Raw genomic sequence first — 19957 nt, forward strand, 5'->3', positions numbered from 1 at the left:
CTTGTGCATGAGTCTGTAGTGAATCTCAGGAACTGTCAGGATAACAGCCCTCTTGCTGCTGTGATAAAACAGCTTTTGTGGATTTAAAACACATTTCACATTTACAATTGGAAAGTTACTTTTACTTGTTTGGCACAGTCCAAAGCTACATCTGTATTTACATGGAGGATTGACTCGATGCGCTGCTCAGATCATGCAAATGACCTTGCGTGTAGTTCACACCTCGGCTGATGTTTTTTTTTTCTTTTAGTAGAAACATCCAAGGCAAGGTTTGTCAGGGTTCAATTCCTTTCTAGCCCAAAACAGGGATAGAAAATGTGGACTGAAGAGGGAAATAATGTTTTTTTTTCTCGTGCATTGCTGTCTTGTATACTGCCAGTGTTTTACTGCATGAAGAGCGCTAATTCTAACTAAGTCTAGAGTTATGCCTGAGGTCTAAATATAGAAATGCACAATTTTGCTAATCCTAAACGAATACGAATACAAATATTGCCAGCTGGCTATCAGAGGCTTACAGTGTCAATTATTCATCCTGCGTCTCTTTCACATCTGTCATGCACCATGCACATTTGTCAGAATTCAGCAACAGGGTAATTTATTAGAGGTAAAATATGTGATTGGATGCACAAGCTTTGGCAACTGTCCACTGTAAGAAGATATTGTGATACATCCAGGATGTTCCTGCACTCTTGCTGTCTATCCCATTAATCCAATTTAATCTGCTCTTGCCTCTTTCATGACCCAGTGCTATTCAGCAGCACAGCTGGTTTAGTGGCACACATCACTCTTAGCTATTTAGAGTCAGCTATGGGTGTATGGAGGCGGAGGTGAGTAATTTAGCCAGAGATCATCAGTACATACCCAAACAAGAGGATATACATGTATATGTGTATGTATGATGTAAATGTGCAGCATTGTAATGTAATACATATCTATCTATCTATCTATCTATCTATCTATCTATCTATCTATCTATCTATCTATCTATTAAATATGTTTGACTTATTTTGGTACTGTTGTGACTGTTAACGTTATATGATTATTCATCCAATCAGAGTTGTCGTTGTTTTCAAAGACCCGCCCACCGGAAGCGTTAGCAGTGTCACTGCTGGTAAGATGGTGTTGCGATTCCGATATTTTAAGTTAGTTTATTTTTAGTTTGCATTTCACTTTGCTATAAACAAACGGGTTTTATCTGTAATTATAGTGTGCATCCATTTTGTGTGCAAACAGTCTACTTAACACTTGCTTTTTGTAAGGCTTGCTTAGCTGGTGGTAGCTCGCGTGCTAGCCAAATAAGGGCTCAATGTCAAATCGCTTAGCACTCCCTATACACATGCACTGCGTAGGGTTCATGCTAACAGCGCGTGTACTCTACTTAGTGCACTCCGTGTCTGCTAGGAAGCCGAATTGCATTCAGCCATTTAAAAGAAGTTATTGGTTCTGTTAGTTTTACAAAATATTAAGACAGAGATCGTTTTGAATTAAGTAAATTTCATCTAAATGGAATGAAGTAAACTGTATTATATCTTTTTAGTGAGCCCCGATCCACCTTTAAAAATCCTGTCGTTAGTGTATGTAAAAAATTGTATTAATTTTATCATTGTTTCCCTATTCTTTCACAGAAGTGACGTCATCCATGTTTTCTAGGTCTGTGAACATCTCGAGAAGTTCCTTCAGGTTGAACTGCAGCCTGTCTCAGTTGAATCGCCTCTCGAGCACTGCCCTCCAAAGAAAACACCACTTCCTGAGAGCAACCTTTAAAACATCCCATCATTCACCCTGCCATTCATTTTACACTCCCAGTTTTGTTCTGTCTTCTCGTTGTTTCTCTCAGTCTCCTCCTTCGATGGATTTAAAGACAGTCCTGGAAGTTCTAGAGCAGCTTGCTCCACTCTCATTAGCCGAATCTTGGGATAATGTTGGTCTGTTGGTGGAACCGAGCAAACAGCGTCCAGTCAAGACGATCCTGCTCACCAATGATCTGACTGCTGATGTTATGGATGAAGCTGAAGCGATGACATGTGACCTCATCGTTTCATACCACCCACCTCTTTTCCGTCCTTTTAAACGACTTGTTCAAAAGGACTGGAAACAGCAGTTGGCCATCAGAGCTATAGAAAGTGGCATAGCTGTCTTCTCGCCTCATACGTCATGGGATAGCGTGAAAGACGGCCTTAACGACTGGTTGATAGAAGGCGTAGGTTGGTTGTTTTGATTCAGATCTAATCCCGGGTACATCACAACAATGTGCTCTGGTTCTTTTTATTAATCACAAATGTATTTTTTTTTATTTACAGGTAGAGGACAAGTGTCCGTGTTAAAACAGGCTCACTGTAGCGGCTACCAAAAGCACAGACTGGAGTTTACAGCCAGAAATGAAGAAGAGCTCAATAATATCTTGAAGGACATAAAGACAGAAAATAATGAAACCTTTCAGTACAACATATTAAGGTATGTGGGCATAGATATGAGTTGTTCTTATGGTTGACCTGGAACACCCCGAGTGCACCTCAGACCTCACACAACATCATCTCACTAATGCTCTTGTAGCTGAGTGATCCCAAATCCCCACAGCCCAAGTCCATAAAGCTCTGGCCTCTATCCCAGTGAACTTTAAAGCCAGTGGTGCACCAGACATTCTGACATCTCGCATCAGGGCGTGTCTTTGTGGCTGAATAGGGAGAAATCTCCACAGCTACAGTCCAAAATCTAGTGAAAATCCTTCACAGAAGATTAAAAGCTGTTTTGATGCCAATGGAGGACCATCTCCACGGTTTGGGAATGGGTATATCGATATATGAGCGTGACTGTCAGGTGTCCATATACTTCTGGCTACATAGCGTTGTGACCTCTTGTGCCGGTCATGTGAATGGTTTCAGAGTAATATTGGCAGAATAATTATATAAAGTATGACTATAGACCTGGTATAGGGTAATATTAAAAGTTATATTAAACAGAATCAAGTCATACAGCATGCCTAGATGTTTGAGGGTTAAGTTACCTGACACAGGTACTCAGGTGCCCACTACAGTTCCATGGTGTTTTTGCTTACCATCCCTGACATGGCAGCAATATAAGACTTCCTAGGTTGCTAATATTTAGACCTGGTCTGGTTCAGTAACGTTTGTTCATGTGTGTTTTCAGGACTGAACAAGAGGCACAGCATGTGATCCTGACCTGTTCCAGCTCAGAACTGACCCCTGCTGTTCAGGCTATATTAAACAGCGCTACAGCCAGCCAGTCTCTCAACATCACACAGGTCCAGCAGGTAAAATGTGCCGTACTTACACCTTATAGACTGACTTTAATTGCTGCTCGATCGACTTCCATTGCAAAGTCACCAATTGCTCTACTGTGTAGTCACCACTAGGCTACGCCTGGTTGCCTTAGTAACATTTACCAGTGCAACTCAAATCAGTCAAACAGAGCATCCTGTTTTCTCGCAGTCTTCACTCCCATTTGTAGTCGCTGTAGCAAGCCGCTCCGTATTTGCATGAACTTATCTTGATTTTGTCACGTCGCTGATGTGGACACGCCCACATCCGGTCTCCTGCGTTTGATGTTGCTCACGTTCCTAGATGTCACTCACTCTAGTTGAATAGAAATGGTCTTTGTCGCTGCGACTCGTTGCATGTGTGAACACACCTTTACATAACTCTAAGACAGTTGTATCTCGTTTTTTTTCACGTCCTTGGTGTGGACACGCCCTCATCCGGCCTCCAGCGTTTGATGTTGCTCATGTTCCTAGACGTCACCTGCTCTAGTTGAATAGACACAGTCTTTGTCGAGGCAAACTCGTTGCATGTGTGAACACACCTTTAAGACGGTTGTATCTGAGAAGGTATTGTGCAAATTTGAAAAGATAAAACATATAGATAATACACAGAAGGTTTTGTTTGCACTATTAATAAATATAAGCTCAAGCAGCAATCACTGGGATGCAAGCACTGCTTTGCGTGTAGCGCCCCTAGTGGCCAATTAATGTAATGTTACATAGAGGGTTTGTGTTTTGGTTGAAGGCAACTCTGTAAATCAAATGCATACTGAAAGCTGATTGGCCAGTGCTGGCTTTGTGTTCAACTAATCAATAAGTCATCGATGGAAATCCCATTAAAGGTGCAAAACTGACGGTTTAAGCTCCTCCTACTGAGATACGAGCATCAAAATTGGTAGCCTACTTCAGAGTCATGGATTGTACATGTGTACAAAATTTGATTCCAGTAGCCAGGAGGTGCGTGTGGGGTTTTCACGGTCATTCTCTTGGCTTTGAGGATCCGTGTACAGTCTCTCTAAAGCAAAGTTTGCGTTGTTTACGTTGAGTGTCTTTCTAAACTCTTTCTGAAGACAGCCGCAAAAGTAACATAACAGCGCAAAGCAAATGGATGAAAGACTGATGCGTGAATGCAAATGTGCCTCAACTCGGAGGAGCTTATATGGTTGAGGTCAGTATTTTTGTTTATGTAAAACCAGCAGTTCTCGTTCCAGTTCTCAGGCCATCCTTTTTTTCTCCCCAATAGCCTTAGGGGAGTTATAGAAATAATGATTAAAGATTGATTAATGATTAATTGAATTGTGCTTTAATGTAATCCACTCAAATAATTTTAATATATTTTTAGAAAAATGTCAAATATAATACTGATTTTTGTTAATTCTTGTTACATTTAGCTAAATATTAAATTTAATTCTATTTAATTATATTTTGTATTAATATGTGTCTTTAAAACATAATTTTTAATTTAGTTCTTTTAATTTTTTTAAATTATTATTATTATTATATTTATATAGCTATTTTAACAAATGCAAAAAAAAAATTAAAATGTAAAATTTTTCTTATCGTAAAATTGATATATTCCTTTACACCCATGTCCAGTGTTAAACGCAACACACAAACTAACTTTAAATTCAATTCATTTTAATTATGCTTGGCAGGTGGTAAGTATAAATAATGATAAATATATATTTCTAAGCATATTTTATTTAAATGTAAGAATTTGTTAGTATATTTCCAATATACTGAGAATGTATTATATCATGGTATTTTAAAATCATTGAAGTTTAAAATACACGATGTTTAATATTTCCTTAACACACCTTAAGTCTCCTGAGAAAGGAAATGGGAGAAAAAAAGCCTCCTGAGGGTTAGAAAACAGAGATTTTATTGCTGATGTTCGTATAATCATGTGGTCAGTACAACAAGGAAGCTGTCCCTCTCACTGTGTTTATCTGTAGCCTCCCTTACTAGGCTGCGGTCAAGGACGTCACGCTGTACTGGATGAGCCGATGTCCACGGCTTCGGCCCTCCAGAGGGTGAAGAAACACCTCGGGCTGCCTTACCTCAGACTGGCTCTGGGAAATCAGAAAACATTAGGTAAGGATGATCATCCATTGTTAAAAATATATTTTTTCATTTATTTCAGTAATATATCTGTAAGGTGTGAAGCAGACTTTATCTGAAAATTCTAAATTTGTGATTTTGTAGAAAAAGAACCTGGTCCTGATCTAAAGGACACTTTTAGTAGGATTTCTTTATTTAACCAGCTGTCTTACACGAGTTATGTCATTTAATTGAAACGTTCACTCTCTGCCTCACAGTACACTGCTTTATTTTTCTGTGTCCTTTCAGCAAATTGTTAATCTACTTCTCCTCCATCTGGTGCTTTTACAGCCTATAATCTCACTCAGCTCAGACACACGGCACTTTGTTTCTTTTCTTTTTGTAAGATCCTTGACATGCTCAAGTTTTAATTCGAATCAGTTCTGTTTTGTTTGTATAGAGCTTTTAACAATGGGCATTGTCCCAAAGCGACGTTATAGAAATACACAGCATAACACAACATTTTTTCTTTAATAATGACTGAGGCATTTTATTTTGTTTTATGTTAATTGTATTTATTTTTAAATACAAGTATAAGTTTTTTTTTTCCATTATGTCTTTTTTTCTTCACTGTTTACTTCTTTTATATCATTTTATTTTACATTAATAATAAATTTTATTTATTTTGCTAATCATATAATTTGTATTTTATGTTCATTTATTTTTCTTTTCTTTTTCTTTTTCTTTCCTTTTCTTTTTTATTTTATTTTATTGTATTTTTCTTTTCTTTTCTTTTCTTTTATGTTTCTTTTCTTTCCTTTCCTTTTTTATTTTATTTTATTTTATTTTTCTTTCCTTTCCTTTTCTTTTTTATTTCATTTCATTTCATTTCATTTCATTTCATTTCATTTTATTTTATTTTATAAGTTGAGCAGGGACTTTGACCAAATAAAAAATTCCTTTTATCTCTTTCCTGTGCAAGGCTGAATCTGGAGCATTCAGACTTACTAAAAAAAGGAGAGTTCAGACTATAGCACTAGGCTCAGTCCGTGTCATAACCGTTATTGAGTTTCGAGTCTGGTCTACTTCACTTTATCATGATTAACTTGCTGGAGCTTGAGAGAGTGACGGAGAGAAAAAGGAGAGAGACAGAGAGGGCTATAGGATCAATTATTCCAAGATAAGGTCATAAGTTATTAAAGTTTGCTCAGAGAAAGGGTTCAAATAAACTATTTGTAAACTATTAAGTATATATATATATATTTTCCTTCTTTACTTTTATGGAAGAGTTACATGTCAATAACCAACTTTTCACAATGAAGGAATAGAGCACAATTTAGACAAACAGTGCTGAGTTCATTTTCTTTTTCGCTGTATATACTGTGTCTCACTCAAATGTTCATCAAGAATGTAAAGAGACCGATAAATAGAACATAGATACAATTAAGGGATTTTTTGTTTAGAGGCTATTTCAATTCCAGAGGTGGACGAAGTACACAACTTCCTTACTTGACTGAAAGTACAAATACTACTGGTCAAACATTACTCCATTACAAGTAAAAGTTGTAAAGACAGATTTTTACTTAAGTAAAAGTACAGAGGTACTTGTTTTTAAAAGTACTTAAGTATCAAAAGTAAATGTCAACGCATTGTTTTATTATTGTTGTATGCAATACTTACAGTACCTTTTGTAGCACCCTAGTGAATATACTGACCAGTTTGTAGTATCTGTGGAATTAAGAGCTTTTAGAATGTTACAAAACCTATAGAAATCAAACAACTGAATTGACAAAAAAGACAGGTATAATCATTTTCATTTTTAATTTAACACTCCTACCACCCCCAACAAAAAAATTAGAATATCATGAAAAAGGTCAATATTTTTTGTCACTCAGTTCAGAAAGTGAAACCCATATATTATATAGATTCATCACACATAGAGTGAAATATTTCAAGCCTTTATTTCTTGAAATTGTGACAATTATGGCCTACAGATAAGGAAAACACAAAATTCTGTGTCTCAGAAAATTAGAATATTACATAAGATCAATAAAAAAGGATATTTCAAAGAGAAATGTCAGACTTCTGAATAGTATGTTCGTTTCTATGCGCTCAATACTTGGTTGGGCCTCCTTTTGCATCAATGCGGCGTGGCATGGAGGCAATCAGCCTGTGGCACTGCTCAGGTGTAATGGAAGCCCAGGTTGCTTTGATAGCAGCCTTCAGGTCATCTGCATTGTTGGGTCTGGTGTCTCTCATCTTCCTCTTGACAATACCCCATAGATTCTCTATGGGGTTCAGGTCAGGTGAGTTTGCTGGCCAATCAAGCACAGTAACACCATGGTCATTGAACCAGCTTATGGTACCTTTAGCAGTGTGGGCAGGTGCCAAGTCCTGCTGGAAAATGAAATCAGCATCTCCATAAAGCTTGTCAGCAGAAGGAAGCATGAAGTGCTCTAAGATTTCCTGGAAGATGGCTGCGTTGACTGTGGACTTCAGAAAACACAGTGGACCAACACCAGCAGATGACATGGCAGCCCAAATCATCACTGACTGTGGACACTTCACACTGGACTTCAAGCAACATGGATTCTGTGCCTCTCCACTCTTACTCCAGACTCTGGGACTTTGGACCACTGAGCAACAGTCCAGTTCTTTTTCTCCACAGCCCAGGTAACATGCTTCTGACGTTGTCTCTGGTTCAGGAGTGGCTTGACACGAGGAATGCGACATTTGTAGGCCATGTCTAGGATTCGTCTGAAGCTCCCCCAAATTCTTGAATGGATTTTGCCTGAGAATCCTCTCAAGGCTGCGGTTATCCCTTTTGCTGGTGCACCTTCTCCTACCACACTTTTTCCTTCCACTCAACTTTGTACGAATATGCTTGGATACAGCACTCTGTGAACAACCAGCTTCTTTAGCAATGACCTTTTGTGGCTTCCCCTCCTTGTGGAGGGTTTCAATGACTGTCTTCTGGACAACTGTCAAGTCAGCAGTCTTCCCCATGATTGTGTAGCCTACTGACCCAGACTGAGAGACCATTTAAAAGCTCAGGAAACCTTTGCAGGTGTTTTGAGGTAATTAGCCGATTAGGGTTTGACACCATGACTTTCCAGTATTGAACTTTTTCACAATATTCTAATTCTCTGAGACACAGAATTTTGGGTTTTCCTTATCTATAAGCCATAATCATCACAATTTCAAGAAATAAAGGCTTGAAATATTTTACTCTATGTGTAATGAATCTATATAATATATGGGTTTCACTTTCTGAACTGAGCGACAAAAAATATTGACCTTTTTCATGATATTCTAAATTTTGAGATGTACCTGTACACATGTACCTATGTGTATCCACTCGTGCACATTTCAATCAAATGGTCTGTAAATGAAGACTGGTCAGAAAAAAAAATCTAACCTGCTTTAAAACCCAGCTACACAACTGTAGCTGTACAACCACCCAACAGCAACACTGCTTTAACAAAGAGTTATATATATTTCCACAATTCATTTACACCGTTTTAATATGCATTTACACCATTGTCCAGGCTCCTCCCCCGTGTGCAATGCGTTGTGGGCAATATTACCCGTTACAGTGTGCATTGTTCTGCACTTTGAATTTCTACTGGAAGTAGTAGACCATCCAGGAATTTTTGGAATACTCTTAGTATACTGAGAGTATACTCTCAGTATGCTATGATTTGGGGCATACTAATTCTATTTTTGAATACTATTTAGGACACATCGTATGAGAATTTGGACACAGCATACGTTTTTGTGTGTTAACTGACATCATTACCAATGCATTGGTGGTGTATAATATACAAAGCATATATTTGTCCATTTTGTCAGCAATTGAGTTAAAAAAATTATGGAAAACCAATGAACTTTACAACATGTGACGCTACAAGAGTGAAAAAAATCATCCTATGATTAATGTAACTACTTTCTACTCAATGACCTGGACAGAAATGTAGTGGAGTATAAAGTAGAGTATTTGTCTTTCAAATATAGTGAAGTTAAATTAAAAAGTATCCAGAAAAAATAATACTCAAGTAAAGTACAGATACTCAAAAAGTGTACTTAAGTACGGTACTCAAGTAAATGTACTTCTTTACTGTCCACCTCTGTTCAATTCTAAGAAAGCATGCAAAACAAGAGGTAAACAATTCTAAGGAGGAAGGAGGTGGCTAGCACCTGACTGAAACCGGGTGTGTTGTTTACAGTTATTAAAGCCGGCGTGTCTTTCTGTTAATATTTCAGATTCTGTGGTGAAGAGTGTAGCTGTGTGTGCTGGCTCAGGAGCTTCAGTTCTGCAGGGTGTGAAAGCAGACCTCTACATCACCGGTAAACACACACACACACACACACACACACAGACAGTTCTGTCATAGGGAATTTTCTTTATTTGATCTAAAGTGAGAATACAATACAAAATGTTTTCGAAGACAAAAACAGTTTAACATTTACGGTGTAATTTTACTTCATTTTATTTAAGCTCGAAATAAATAAATAAAGAAATAATTTAAAAAAAGAAAAAAAATATGTTGAAGCTGCTAGGTTAAAATTTTCCTAGAACTAATACAGCGAAGTAAGCGATAAAATGTTGCCCACTTAACTATGGAGACTATGTAAAATGCAAATCTATGTAAATCAAGTCCTCCGTCTCAACGAGTCTCAACGAGATTTTGGATTTGCACATTCTGTTATTTTTATCTGTGAGCAAGTTGAGATCCTCTGGTGTCTTTACTTCAACTGTGGACGTGATGATGATCCAAACAGCAAGAATTGACATAAATAAACCGTTCATAAGCGTGTTTATAATTAAGGTTCGTTTAGCGTTTATTAATTAACGTGTGTTAATAATTCTGATTGTGACAGGTTTAATTTCTCTATCTTGTCAGTCCTAGAGATCTGTAACCGATCACACTTCCTGGTTCGGCAGAATGATGTCTGGCTCTTGAAGAAAAGCAGCGAGTCTTTTTAAAATGGAGAATAGTCTGAATTAAAAAACCCGGCGCAATTGGTTTCTTCTCTCTTGGAGTAAATGAGGAAACAAATTGGAAACAAATTCTATCTTGGAGCGTGGTCCATTTGTGTGGGTGTTGATGCGTTTAAGCAGATTTATCAGCACATTTAACTTCTCTCAGAGGATATTCTACTGTCGTGTAGGAAACGTATCCGTTAAAAAACAATGAATTGAAGAGAAGTGAACTGGTTTTGGATTTCCCTCCCACACACTGACGATGCAGATGCTAATGTTAATGATAAATAGCTTTAAATCCTGATCTGAAATGAATTTACAGCTTGCCTCCACACAAACCCTGAGCTCAGTACTGAGTTACTGTTGGAGACGAGATCAAAAATCCACCAGAATGCTGATTAGCAAACCATTTCGATTCAGTTTATTTGTATAGCGCTTTTTAACAATGGACAATGTCTTAGAGTGGCTTGACTGAAGATTTGCATTAATTTCCTACAAGATGCGGTTGATCAGGGTGATCGTGTGAAATTTCTATACATGTGTATCATACGTCATCATGGTCATTACCATACTGCTTATCCATAGTATACTGTATATTTAGTATACACTGATCAGACATAACATTAGGACCACCCGCCTAATATTGTGTTGGTCCCCCTTTTACTGCCAAAACAGTCCTGACCCGTCGAGGCTTGGACTCCTCTGGATCCATGAAGGTGTGCTGTGGGATCTGGCACCAAAATAAGTCCATGGAGGCCCCACCTCGCAACTTAGAGGGCTTAAAGGATACATACAGGACTCAAAGAATACCAACAATACTTAATGGATACTTTTGATAGATATTGACCACTGCAGACGGGGAACACCCCACAAGAGCTGCAGTTTTGGAAATGCTCTGATCCAGCCATCACAATTTGGCGCTTTCATCAAACTCGCTACTTTGAGGACAAAATGTTGACTTGCTGCCTAATATATCCCACCCACTAACAGGTGCCATGATGAGGAGATCATCAGTGTTATCCACTTCACCTCTCAGTGGTCATAATGTTATGGCTGATTAGTGTATAGTTGTATTTAATCAACAGCACACAAAATTAGTAATATTAATGACAAAAGACAAGAATCCCCCGTGCATTCAGAGCTGAAAATGGTGTGTGTGTGTGTGTGTTTTATTTCTCAGGTGAAATGTCTCATCACGAGGTGCTGGATGCTGTGTCTAAAGGCACGAGTGTGATTCTGAGTGACCACAGTAACAGCGAGAGGGGTTTCCTCCCTGTGTTTAAGGAGAGGCTCGCCGCACGTCTCCCAGACTCTGTTAGCGTGATCATCTCCCAAAAAGACAGAGACCCGCTGCAGGTCATGTGATCTCCTGATCTCCTGATCTCACACTCTGAACTCTACTGGAGATATTAAACATTGGAAAATGATTTCAAAGGAATAAACATGATTACTGTATACAACACTGGTCACCTTTTTTTACTTTAAACAGAGGGATGTTTTTGTAGGTAGTCTGACAGGACAGTGGGGTAATCGGACATCACTCCCGTAGCGCCGACCGCGAAGGCCGCAGCGATGTCCTCCTCGTTGTTGCACACGAACAGCTGAACCTGAGGACCAAAGAGCACAGGTCATCTCAGTGCATGGAGTGTTTCACAGCCGTGTGATTTAATAGTGATTACAGAGGAAAGAAACTGACACACACACACACACACACACCTGCATGCCTCGCTTCACCAAGTGCTCTAGCAATGACTTTCTCATAGTCAGTCTGGGGAAGAAGAAAAAATACAGTGAACCCTTTATATCACAGGGCATCATGCACCCATTCACACACATACAAACTCATACACTTATTCACACACATTCTCATACACTCTCACAAATACTCATTCACACACACACACACACACACACACACACGCCTACATACATATGCATACGCACAAGCACACACACTACTACACTCATACACATATACATACATGCACACATATGTGCACACAAATACATACATACACCTGCACAAACACACACACATACACACACACACTTGTACACTCATTCACACAAACATACATACACTACCAGTCAAAAGTTTGGACACACCTTCTAATTCAGTGTTTTTTGTTTAGGGATTTATTTTCTACATTCTAGAACAATACTGGAGATTTCAAAACTATGAAATAACACACATGGACTTCAGTAATCCATATGTAACGACAACAAAAAACAGTCAGTTGTTATTTTAAGACACGAAGGTCAGGTGTTCTGGAATAGTTCTTGCAAGAACAGTATTGTCAAGTGCATTTGCAAAACTCATCACGCACCATGATGAAACTGGCTCACATGAAGACCATCCCAGTAAAACAAGACCAAAACTGACCTCTGCTGCAGAGGAGAAGTTCATTTAGAGTGACCAGCCTCAGAAATCACCAATTAACAGCACCTCAGATTAGAGGCGTTATGAAGGCTTTACAGAGCATCAGTAGCAGACATATCTCAATATCAACTGTTCAAACGACATTATTGTGGATTTCAGCCGCCTTCAGCATTGTTTTACAATGTAGAAAGAAGTAAACATCAGGAAAGACCATGGGATTAGAAGGTGTGTCCAAACTTTTGACTGGTAGTGTACATAGACACACACACACACATACATAAATGTATACACACACACACTTGTACACTCATTCACACACACATACATACATAGACACTCATACACACACACACTCGTACACTCATTCACACAAACATACATATACGCACACACACACACACACATAGACACTCATACACACACACACACTCGTACACTCATTCACACAAACATACATATACGCGCACACACACACACACACATACATAGACACACACACACACACACACATACATAGACACTCATACACACACACACTCGTACACTCATTCACACAAACATACATATACGCACACACACACACACACATAGACACTCATACACACACACTCGTACACTCATTCACACAAACATACATATACGCGCACACACACACACACATACATAGACACACACACACACACACACATACATAGACACTCATACACACACACACACACACTCGTACACTCATTCACACAAACATACATATACGCACACACACACACACACACATACATAGACACACACACACACATACATAGACACTCATACACACACACACACATACATAGACACTCATACACACACACACACACACACTCGTACACTCATTCACACAAACATACATATACGCACACACACATACATAGACACACACACACACACACATACATAGACACTCATACACACACACACACACTCGTACACTCATTCACACAAACATACATATACGCACACACACACAGACACTCATTCACACATTAAGGCACACATTAAACCAGAATAAAATGTCTGACTTACTTTTCAATGAGAGAGACCACAACTCTGCTCTTAAGAAAAGACTCCTCAGGAATATAACCCCTGTAAGAGTAAATACAGAGCGCGTAAATCTTTTGCACGTGTGTGTGCAGTACATGATTATCACACTCGTGTGTGTTTTTTAAGCATCCCACTCCAGATTTATTCCTCCCTCTGCCTCTGTGATAAGCTCCACCCTTCTAGGAGGGTCATGACTCACGAGAGCATTAATGAGACCAGACACTGTTGTAAGTGAGGGAGTCTGGGGTTCAGTCAGCTGCGTCTGGATTTCCATACTGCTCTTCTCTACAGTAGGTGAAAAACAGGATGCTAAAGGACTAGTATGTCCGGTTTTTCAGTATCCATGATACCTGGTTGACCTTCTGCTATAGAGTCAATGCACACTGCGTCATTGTACATGCATCATAATGTCACACACATTCGCACACACGCACACACATACACAGATATACATACACACATACACACACACACACACACACAAAATCACTGAATCAAATGCATTAGGTCCTGAATAAAATGCATTAGAAACTGAATCAAATGCATTAGGTTCTGAATAAAAAGTGGCAGCTACTGAAGCAAAAAATTTGTGTCTCATAAGATGGTAAGATGGCTTAAAAGGGGTTTTCTTTACGTTTAATACAGAACATAATTGTTGTGTTGTGTCTGTTACAGAATGTGAAGATTGCTTTACTTTCACTAAAGAACATTTCATTATTGTGTCATATCTGTGTCATATCTGTGACATGTCTGGATCATATCCCTGTCATATCTGTGTCATATCCCTGTCATATCTGTATCGTGTCATATCACTGTCATACCTGTGTCCTCTCCCTCTATGTCCTATCCGTGTCATATCTGTGTCATAGTTGTGTCGTATTTGTGTCATATCTGTTTCATATCTGTCATCTGTCATGTCCCTGTCATAGTCATGTCATATCCCTGTCATATTTGTGTCACAGCCGTGTCATATCTGTGTCATGTCTGTCATCTGTCATATCCATGTCATATCTGTCATATAAGACTCTATAAAAAGAGCGATGTGTTGTTCCTACATATCTATTATTAGAGTGTTCAGTCAGCCTTTATGACATCATCTGTTCATCACTTCACCATCAGCCACACAAACATCTTCAAGCTCTTCTCATACAGAAAGTCTGAACTTGCAGAGAAAATAAACCCGACTGGGTAGAAAACCTAAAGCTCTGGTCCTTTACAGCTACTGACCTGTTAAACACTCTGGGCAGGTAGAACTGGAGTAGACTTTCTCCCAGAGGGCAGAAGGGCAGAAGTCCAGTGTAGTAGAGTGCTAGAAGAAGGATTCCCCGTCTAACTGTGAAGCTGTACGGCATGAAGGGATTCTGGGTACGCAGTTTCACAAGTCAGTCAGTATATAGAACACCAAACACCATTTAAACATGAAATAATGAAAGTCTTTCATACTTTGGGCAACTAATCACAGACTCGTCTACATCACAGACACGTCTACATCACAGACTCGTGTACACCACAGACTCGTCTACATCACAGACTCGTGTACACCACAGACACGTCTACATCACAGACTCGTGTACACCACAGACTCGTCTACATCACAGACTCGTGTACATCACAGACTCGTCTACATCACAGACACGTCTACATCACAGACTCGTGTACACCACAGACTCGTCTACATCACAGACTCGTGTACATCACAGACTCGTCTACATCACAGACACGTCTACATCACAGACTCGTGCACATCACAGACTCATCTACATCACAGACTCGTGCACATCACAGACTCATCTACATCACAGACTCGTCTACATCACAGACTCATCTACATCACAGACTCGTGTACATCACAGACTCATCTAAATCACAGACTTGTGTACATCACAGACTCATCTACATCACAGAAACGTCTACATCACAGACACGTCTACATCACAGACGCGTCTACATCACAGACCCGTCTACATCACAGACTTCTCTACAACACAGACACGTCTACATCACAGACGTGTCTACATCACAGACTCATCTACATCACAGACTCGTGCACATCACAGACTCGTCTACATCACAGACTCGTCTACATCACAGATTCATCTACATCACAGACTCGTGTACATCACAGACTCATCTACATCACAGACTTGTGTACATCACAGACTCGTCTACATCACAGAAACGTCTACATCACAGACACGTCTAGATCACAGACGCGTCTACATCACAGACCGGTCTACATCACAGACTCGTCTACAACACATACATGTCTACAACACAGACGCGTCTACATCACAGACTCGTCTACAACACAGACGCGTCTACATCACAGACTCGTCTACATCACAGACACGTCTACATCACAGATTCATCTACATCACAGACATGTCTACATCACAGTCAAGTCTACATCACAGACTCGTGTACATCACAGACTCACCTACATCACAGACACGTCTACATCACAGACATGTTTACATCACAGACTCGTCTACATCACAGCCATGTCTACATCACAGACACGTCTACATCGCAGACACATCTACATCACAGACTCGTGTACATCACAGACACGTCTACATCACAGACTCATCTACACCACAGACAAGTCTACATTTGACTCTTCTACATCACAGATAAGTCTACATCACAGACACATCTACAACGCAGCCTTGTCTACATCACAGACTCGTCTACATCACAGACTCATCTACATCACAGACTTGTCTACATCACAGACACATCTACATCACATACTAGTCTACATCACAGACACATCTACATCACAGACACGCCTACATCACAGACTCATCTACATCACAGACACGTCTATATCACAGACTCGTCTACATCACAGACATGGTTACATCACAGACTCGTCTACATCACAGACACGTCTATATCACAGACACGTCTACATCACAGACACGTCTAACTCCGTACCTGTTTCCTGCATTTTGCCATGATGTGAGAATCTTCTGAGGCCCAGACAGTGATGCTCTCCCTGTTGTACTTTTTCACCAGTGAGGAGACCTAAAGACCACAGCACTGTTATTACAGCTGAAACAACAGCGGTTATTATTATTATACGGTCAAACGGTAAATACCTTCTGAATCAGCAGATCGTTGTTTTGTTTCACCTCGATGTTGATCGGCGTTTGAGGGAATTTCTTAAAGATGTCCTCCAGCAGGGCAATTCTCCGGTCTCGTCCCATACTGTATCGCCCTGACGGACATTTTCATATTTTTTAGTAAACAAACACTTCACAGTCTAACATTTCATTGCACTGGAATCTGACCTAACCTACCAGCACTGAAGGTGACCTCAAGCTTCTTTCTATAGAGAGGCAAGTCCTAAGCAATAAAGAAGAAAACAAGATAATAAACTGAACTTCATTAAAATAAAGCAAAAGAAGAAAAGAATTTGGGGAAATCACACCTGAAATTTAACCGAGGAGATGTCCACGTCAGATCCCGTCTGTCTTTCAAGGTTTTTGTCATGGCACACCACAACGTAACCATCTAGAGTTAAATGACAGTCCAGTTCCAGCATCTCAGTTCCCACGTCCACTGCACTGAGGGGGAGAACATCATCATCATTATTATTATTAATATTTTTATTATTATTGTTATTATTATAGTATCCTCTCGCCTATCTGCTCTCCTCTCCCACACCCTGAGCTCCTCCTCTACTGAGTCTTTCACTTCCACATCACGTAATGCCACGGCTTTCAGCTGCACTGCTTCCCGTCTTTGGAAATCACTTCTCTGAAATATCCGTCAGTTGGACTCCATTGTTTTATTTAAATCTCAGAAGTAAACTCATTTGTTTAAGATGTTTGTTTTTTTGCATGCTTCCACTGCCTGCTGCGTGCCTATGTAATGTAATTCTACCTGATTCTTTAAAACTCTTACACTGTGTCTTGAACAGTAGTAAAAAAAAAATCTGAAATATTATTATTATTATTATTATTATTATTATTATTATTATTATTTCATAGTAGAATTTTATAGCCCTATATTAATAATATTAATAGCAGTGGTCATTAGTAAAGAAAATCAAAAAATTCTTTTATAAATAATTTATTGCATAATAAATTATTTATAAAAGAATTTTTTGATTTTCTTTTTACTACAAAGTGCATGAATCAAAATCCTTTTATTATAAATCACGTCTATAAAAAGGTAAATCTATGAGGTTTTGTTTGTCTGTTGTTTAAGGCAAGTGTAGTGTGCTTAAAATAATCATTTTAAAACATTTTTTACCTTTCCTTTTTTAATTTTCTGATTACAAATTTTATTTATACAGTTTAGGAGAGCTGCATGACACAAGGTGGGAAAAAACAAAAATCATCTTCCCCTGAAGAACAAACAAAAAATGTACGGCTTTCTTTCTTTCTTTCTTTCTTTCTTTCTTTCTTTCTTGGTTGAAAAGTCTCTAAAGCCTACATTACGTTGATTGGAAGTGTCTTCTATATAACTTTTATAAAATATAAAAAAGCGTCTGTTTAATGAACTATACACTGTTTCATACTGTAATAATCCTTAAATGACATTATGTAAGGAATAAACAGTATAAACATATCAATGTTTGTTAACTTTCTCAATTCAAACCTTCATTCTATTCATTATTCATCAAATATACTGAAATGAAGTGATCATAGAATCAGGAAACGTAATGATAAATTTATTTGTATTAGTTGTTGTGTTGATTAAAGCACCTTCAATACGTTCAGTCTATAAACTGAGACACGCTCGACTGACCTGAATGGAGAAATGGATGAGAGAGAGAGAGAGAGAGATCTGTCTTACTTACTGCGTAAAAGCTTCTATAGTGTTCTCTATCCTTTCACCTGCACCTGACCAAAATGATTACAAAGGCATCTAAATACTGTGTAAGATCCAAAAATCTTCAAAAAAACAGATTTATAATATTCATAAAAAACAGAGATAACTGGAGCACTCACCTCCTCTGTGAGAAATATGTCTGCTGTAAAAAGCTAAATGTTTCTTCTTGTGGAGAACGATGGGGTTACGCAGCAGATACACAGAGCATGAGATGTACAATGCTACAAACACCACCAACACCCCGACTCCCAGCTCAGCCTCCATGGTCCACTAGTATGATGAAATGATTCAGAAACTGTGCAGCGGCAGGTTTATTTATCTGTACTGCCCGCTGGGTCTGATCACATTGTTCATACATGACCTATACCTTGTGAGTGTATGTGTGTGTGTGTGTGTGTGTTGACCTCTTCATGAGACTGAAATCCTGAGGACTGCGGTATCCTCTTTCTAAGATTGTACACTATTGCACACATCTTGGTGTCTAAGTGCTGCGTATCACAATGGACACCACAAAGCTGCTTCCCACAGTTACACAACTCTGATGTAATGTCGCTCGCCTTAAAAAGGACTTCCTCGGCTAAGGCTCTTTCGATGACTAAGAAAGATAATTGAAAAGGACTTAATAATGGTGTTAATGGTATCAGTATGGACTGAATGGGTGTGTTAAAGCAGTGATGTGTGACAAGTGAGTGTTTGCACTTAAATGGTGCAGTAAAGACATTTAGCACAGGTCACTGGTCAAGCATTTAAAAAAAAAAAACAAACACTCGTAACCACTAATATCATGGAAGGGTGTCCGTACTGCTACTGGTTCTAGAGCGGCACACCTGTCCACTCGTAAACACATTAAAGGTCATTACGCTTAACAATCTCTGATCCCACACTCCCTCACACACACACACACACACACACGGGTAAGTAATGACCTTAAGGCTGTGAGACAAACTTTAGTAGGGTGGAGCTTTCACGCCTGAACTTCCTCTCTCACCCAGTTTGTCTTTCATAAACCCCCCGTCAAGTGGCAAATAAAAACAACAACTACAACAACACTGAGAATGTGGAGCTTGTGGAAAACAAGAGAAGCTGCTTCTAACCTCTACCTGAGGCAGAAGTCAAGGAATTAAACTAGTCAAGGTCATGGCATGTGAACTTGCCTGGAATGTTCCATTCGATTCGATTTGATTTAACGTTGTAGACATCGTCAGAAAGCAGCTTTACGGAAATCGAAGTGTCCTGAATCCCTTACACCTTACTGATGACCTGTAGTAGAAGTACTGCTGATGAGATCATTAACACAGTATAGAGTTAAAGCAGAAGAATTATTTCTTTATTTCATAATCCAGAGTCACCC

The 19957-nt window shown here is 39.0% G+C and overlaps 2 protein-coding genes across 3 annotated transcripts; one reads left to right on the plus strand and one right to left on the minus strand.

The window, feature by feature from the left end:
- The first annotated feature begins 1073 nt into the window (after positions 1-1073).
- On the plus strand, positions 1074-11761 carry nif3l1 (NIF3 NGG1 interacting factor 3-like 1 (S. cerevisiae)). Of its 2 annotated transcripts, none has more exons than XM_058407277.1 (7): positions 1074-1111; positions 1626-2204; positions 2301-2454; positions 3148-3271; positions 5233-5371; positions 9581-9664; positions 11482-11761. In XM_058407277.1, exons 2-7 carry the CDS (start codon positions 1640-1642, stop codon positions 11664-11666), a joined length of 1251 nt encoding a protein of 416 aa, XP_058263260.1. In that variant the 5' UTR covers positions 1074-1111; positions 1626-1639; the 3' UTR covers positions 11667-11761. The 2 variants fall into 2 exon arrangements, with proteins under 2 accessions (XP_058263260.1, XP_058263261.1); XM_058407278.1 differs by having other exon boundaries at positions 1083-1142.
- A 9-nt stretch (positions 11762-11770) lies between these two features.
- gdpd3b (glycerophosphodiester phosphodiesterase domain containing 3b) lies at positions 11771-18887 on the minus strand. Its single transcript, XM_058407279.1, has 10 exons — positions 18726-18887; positions 18575-18617; positions 17198-17333; positions 17067-17112; positions 16866-16984; positions 16702-16791; positions 14989-15122; positions 13744-13803; positions 12018-12069; positions 11771-11908 (listed from the first exon to the last, which is right to left on the minus strand). Exons 1-10 carry the CDS (start codon positions 18868-18870, stop codon positions 11783-11785), a joined length of 951 nt encoding a protein of 316 aa, XP_058263262.1. The 5' UTR covers positions 18871-18887; the 3' UTR covers positions 11771-11782.
- Between the last annotated feature and the right edge of the window lie 1070 nt (positions 18888-19957).

Source organism: Hemibagrus wyckioides, linkage group LG13, assembly GCF_019097595.1.
Source record: "Hemibagrus wyckioides isolate EC202008001 linkage group LG13, SWU_Hwy_1.0, whole genome shotgun sequence".
Lineage (NCBI taxonomy): Eukaryota > Metazoa > Chordata > Actinopteri > Siluriformes > Bagridae > Hemibagrus > Hemibagrus wyckioides.

Coding starts and splice junctions, on each gene's coding strand:
- gdpd3b (XM_058407279.1), bottom strand. CDS start 18,870: ATGGAGGCTGAGCTGGGAGTCGGGGTGTTGGTGGTGTTTGTAGCATTG. Junction 16,985..17,066: donor TGAGGTCACCTTCAGTGCTG/GTAGGTTAGGTC, acceptor AATGTCCGTCAG/GGCGATACAGTATGGGACGA. Junction 11,909..12,017: donor TGGTGAAGCGAGGCATGCAG/GTGTGTGTGTGT, acceptor TTTGGTCCTCAG/GTTCAGCTGTTCGTGTGCAA.
- nif3l1 (XM_058407277.1), top strand. CDS start 1,640: ATGTTTTCTAGGTCTGTGAACATCTCGAGAAGTTCCTTCAGGTTGAAC. Junction 2,205..2,300: donor CTGGTTGATAGAAGGCGTAG/GTTGGTTGTTTT, acceptor TTTTATTTACAG/GTAGAGGACAAGTGTCCGTG. Junction 9,665..11,481: donor AGCAGACCTCTACATCACCG/GTAAACACACAC, acceptor TTTATTTCTCAG/GTGAAATGTCTCATCACGAG.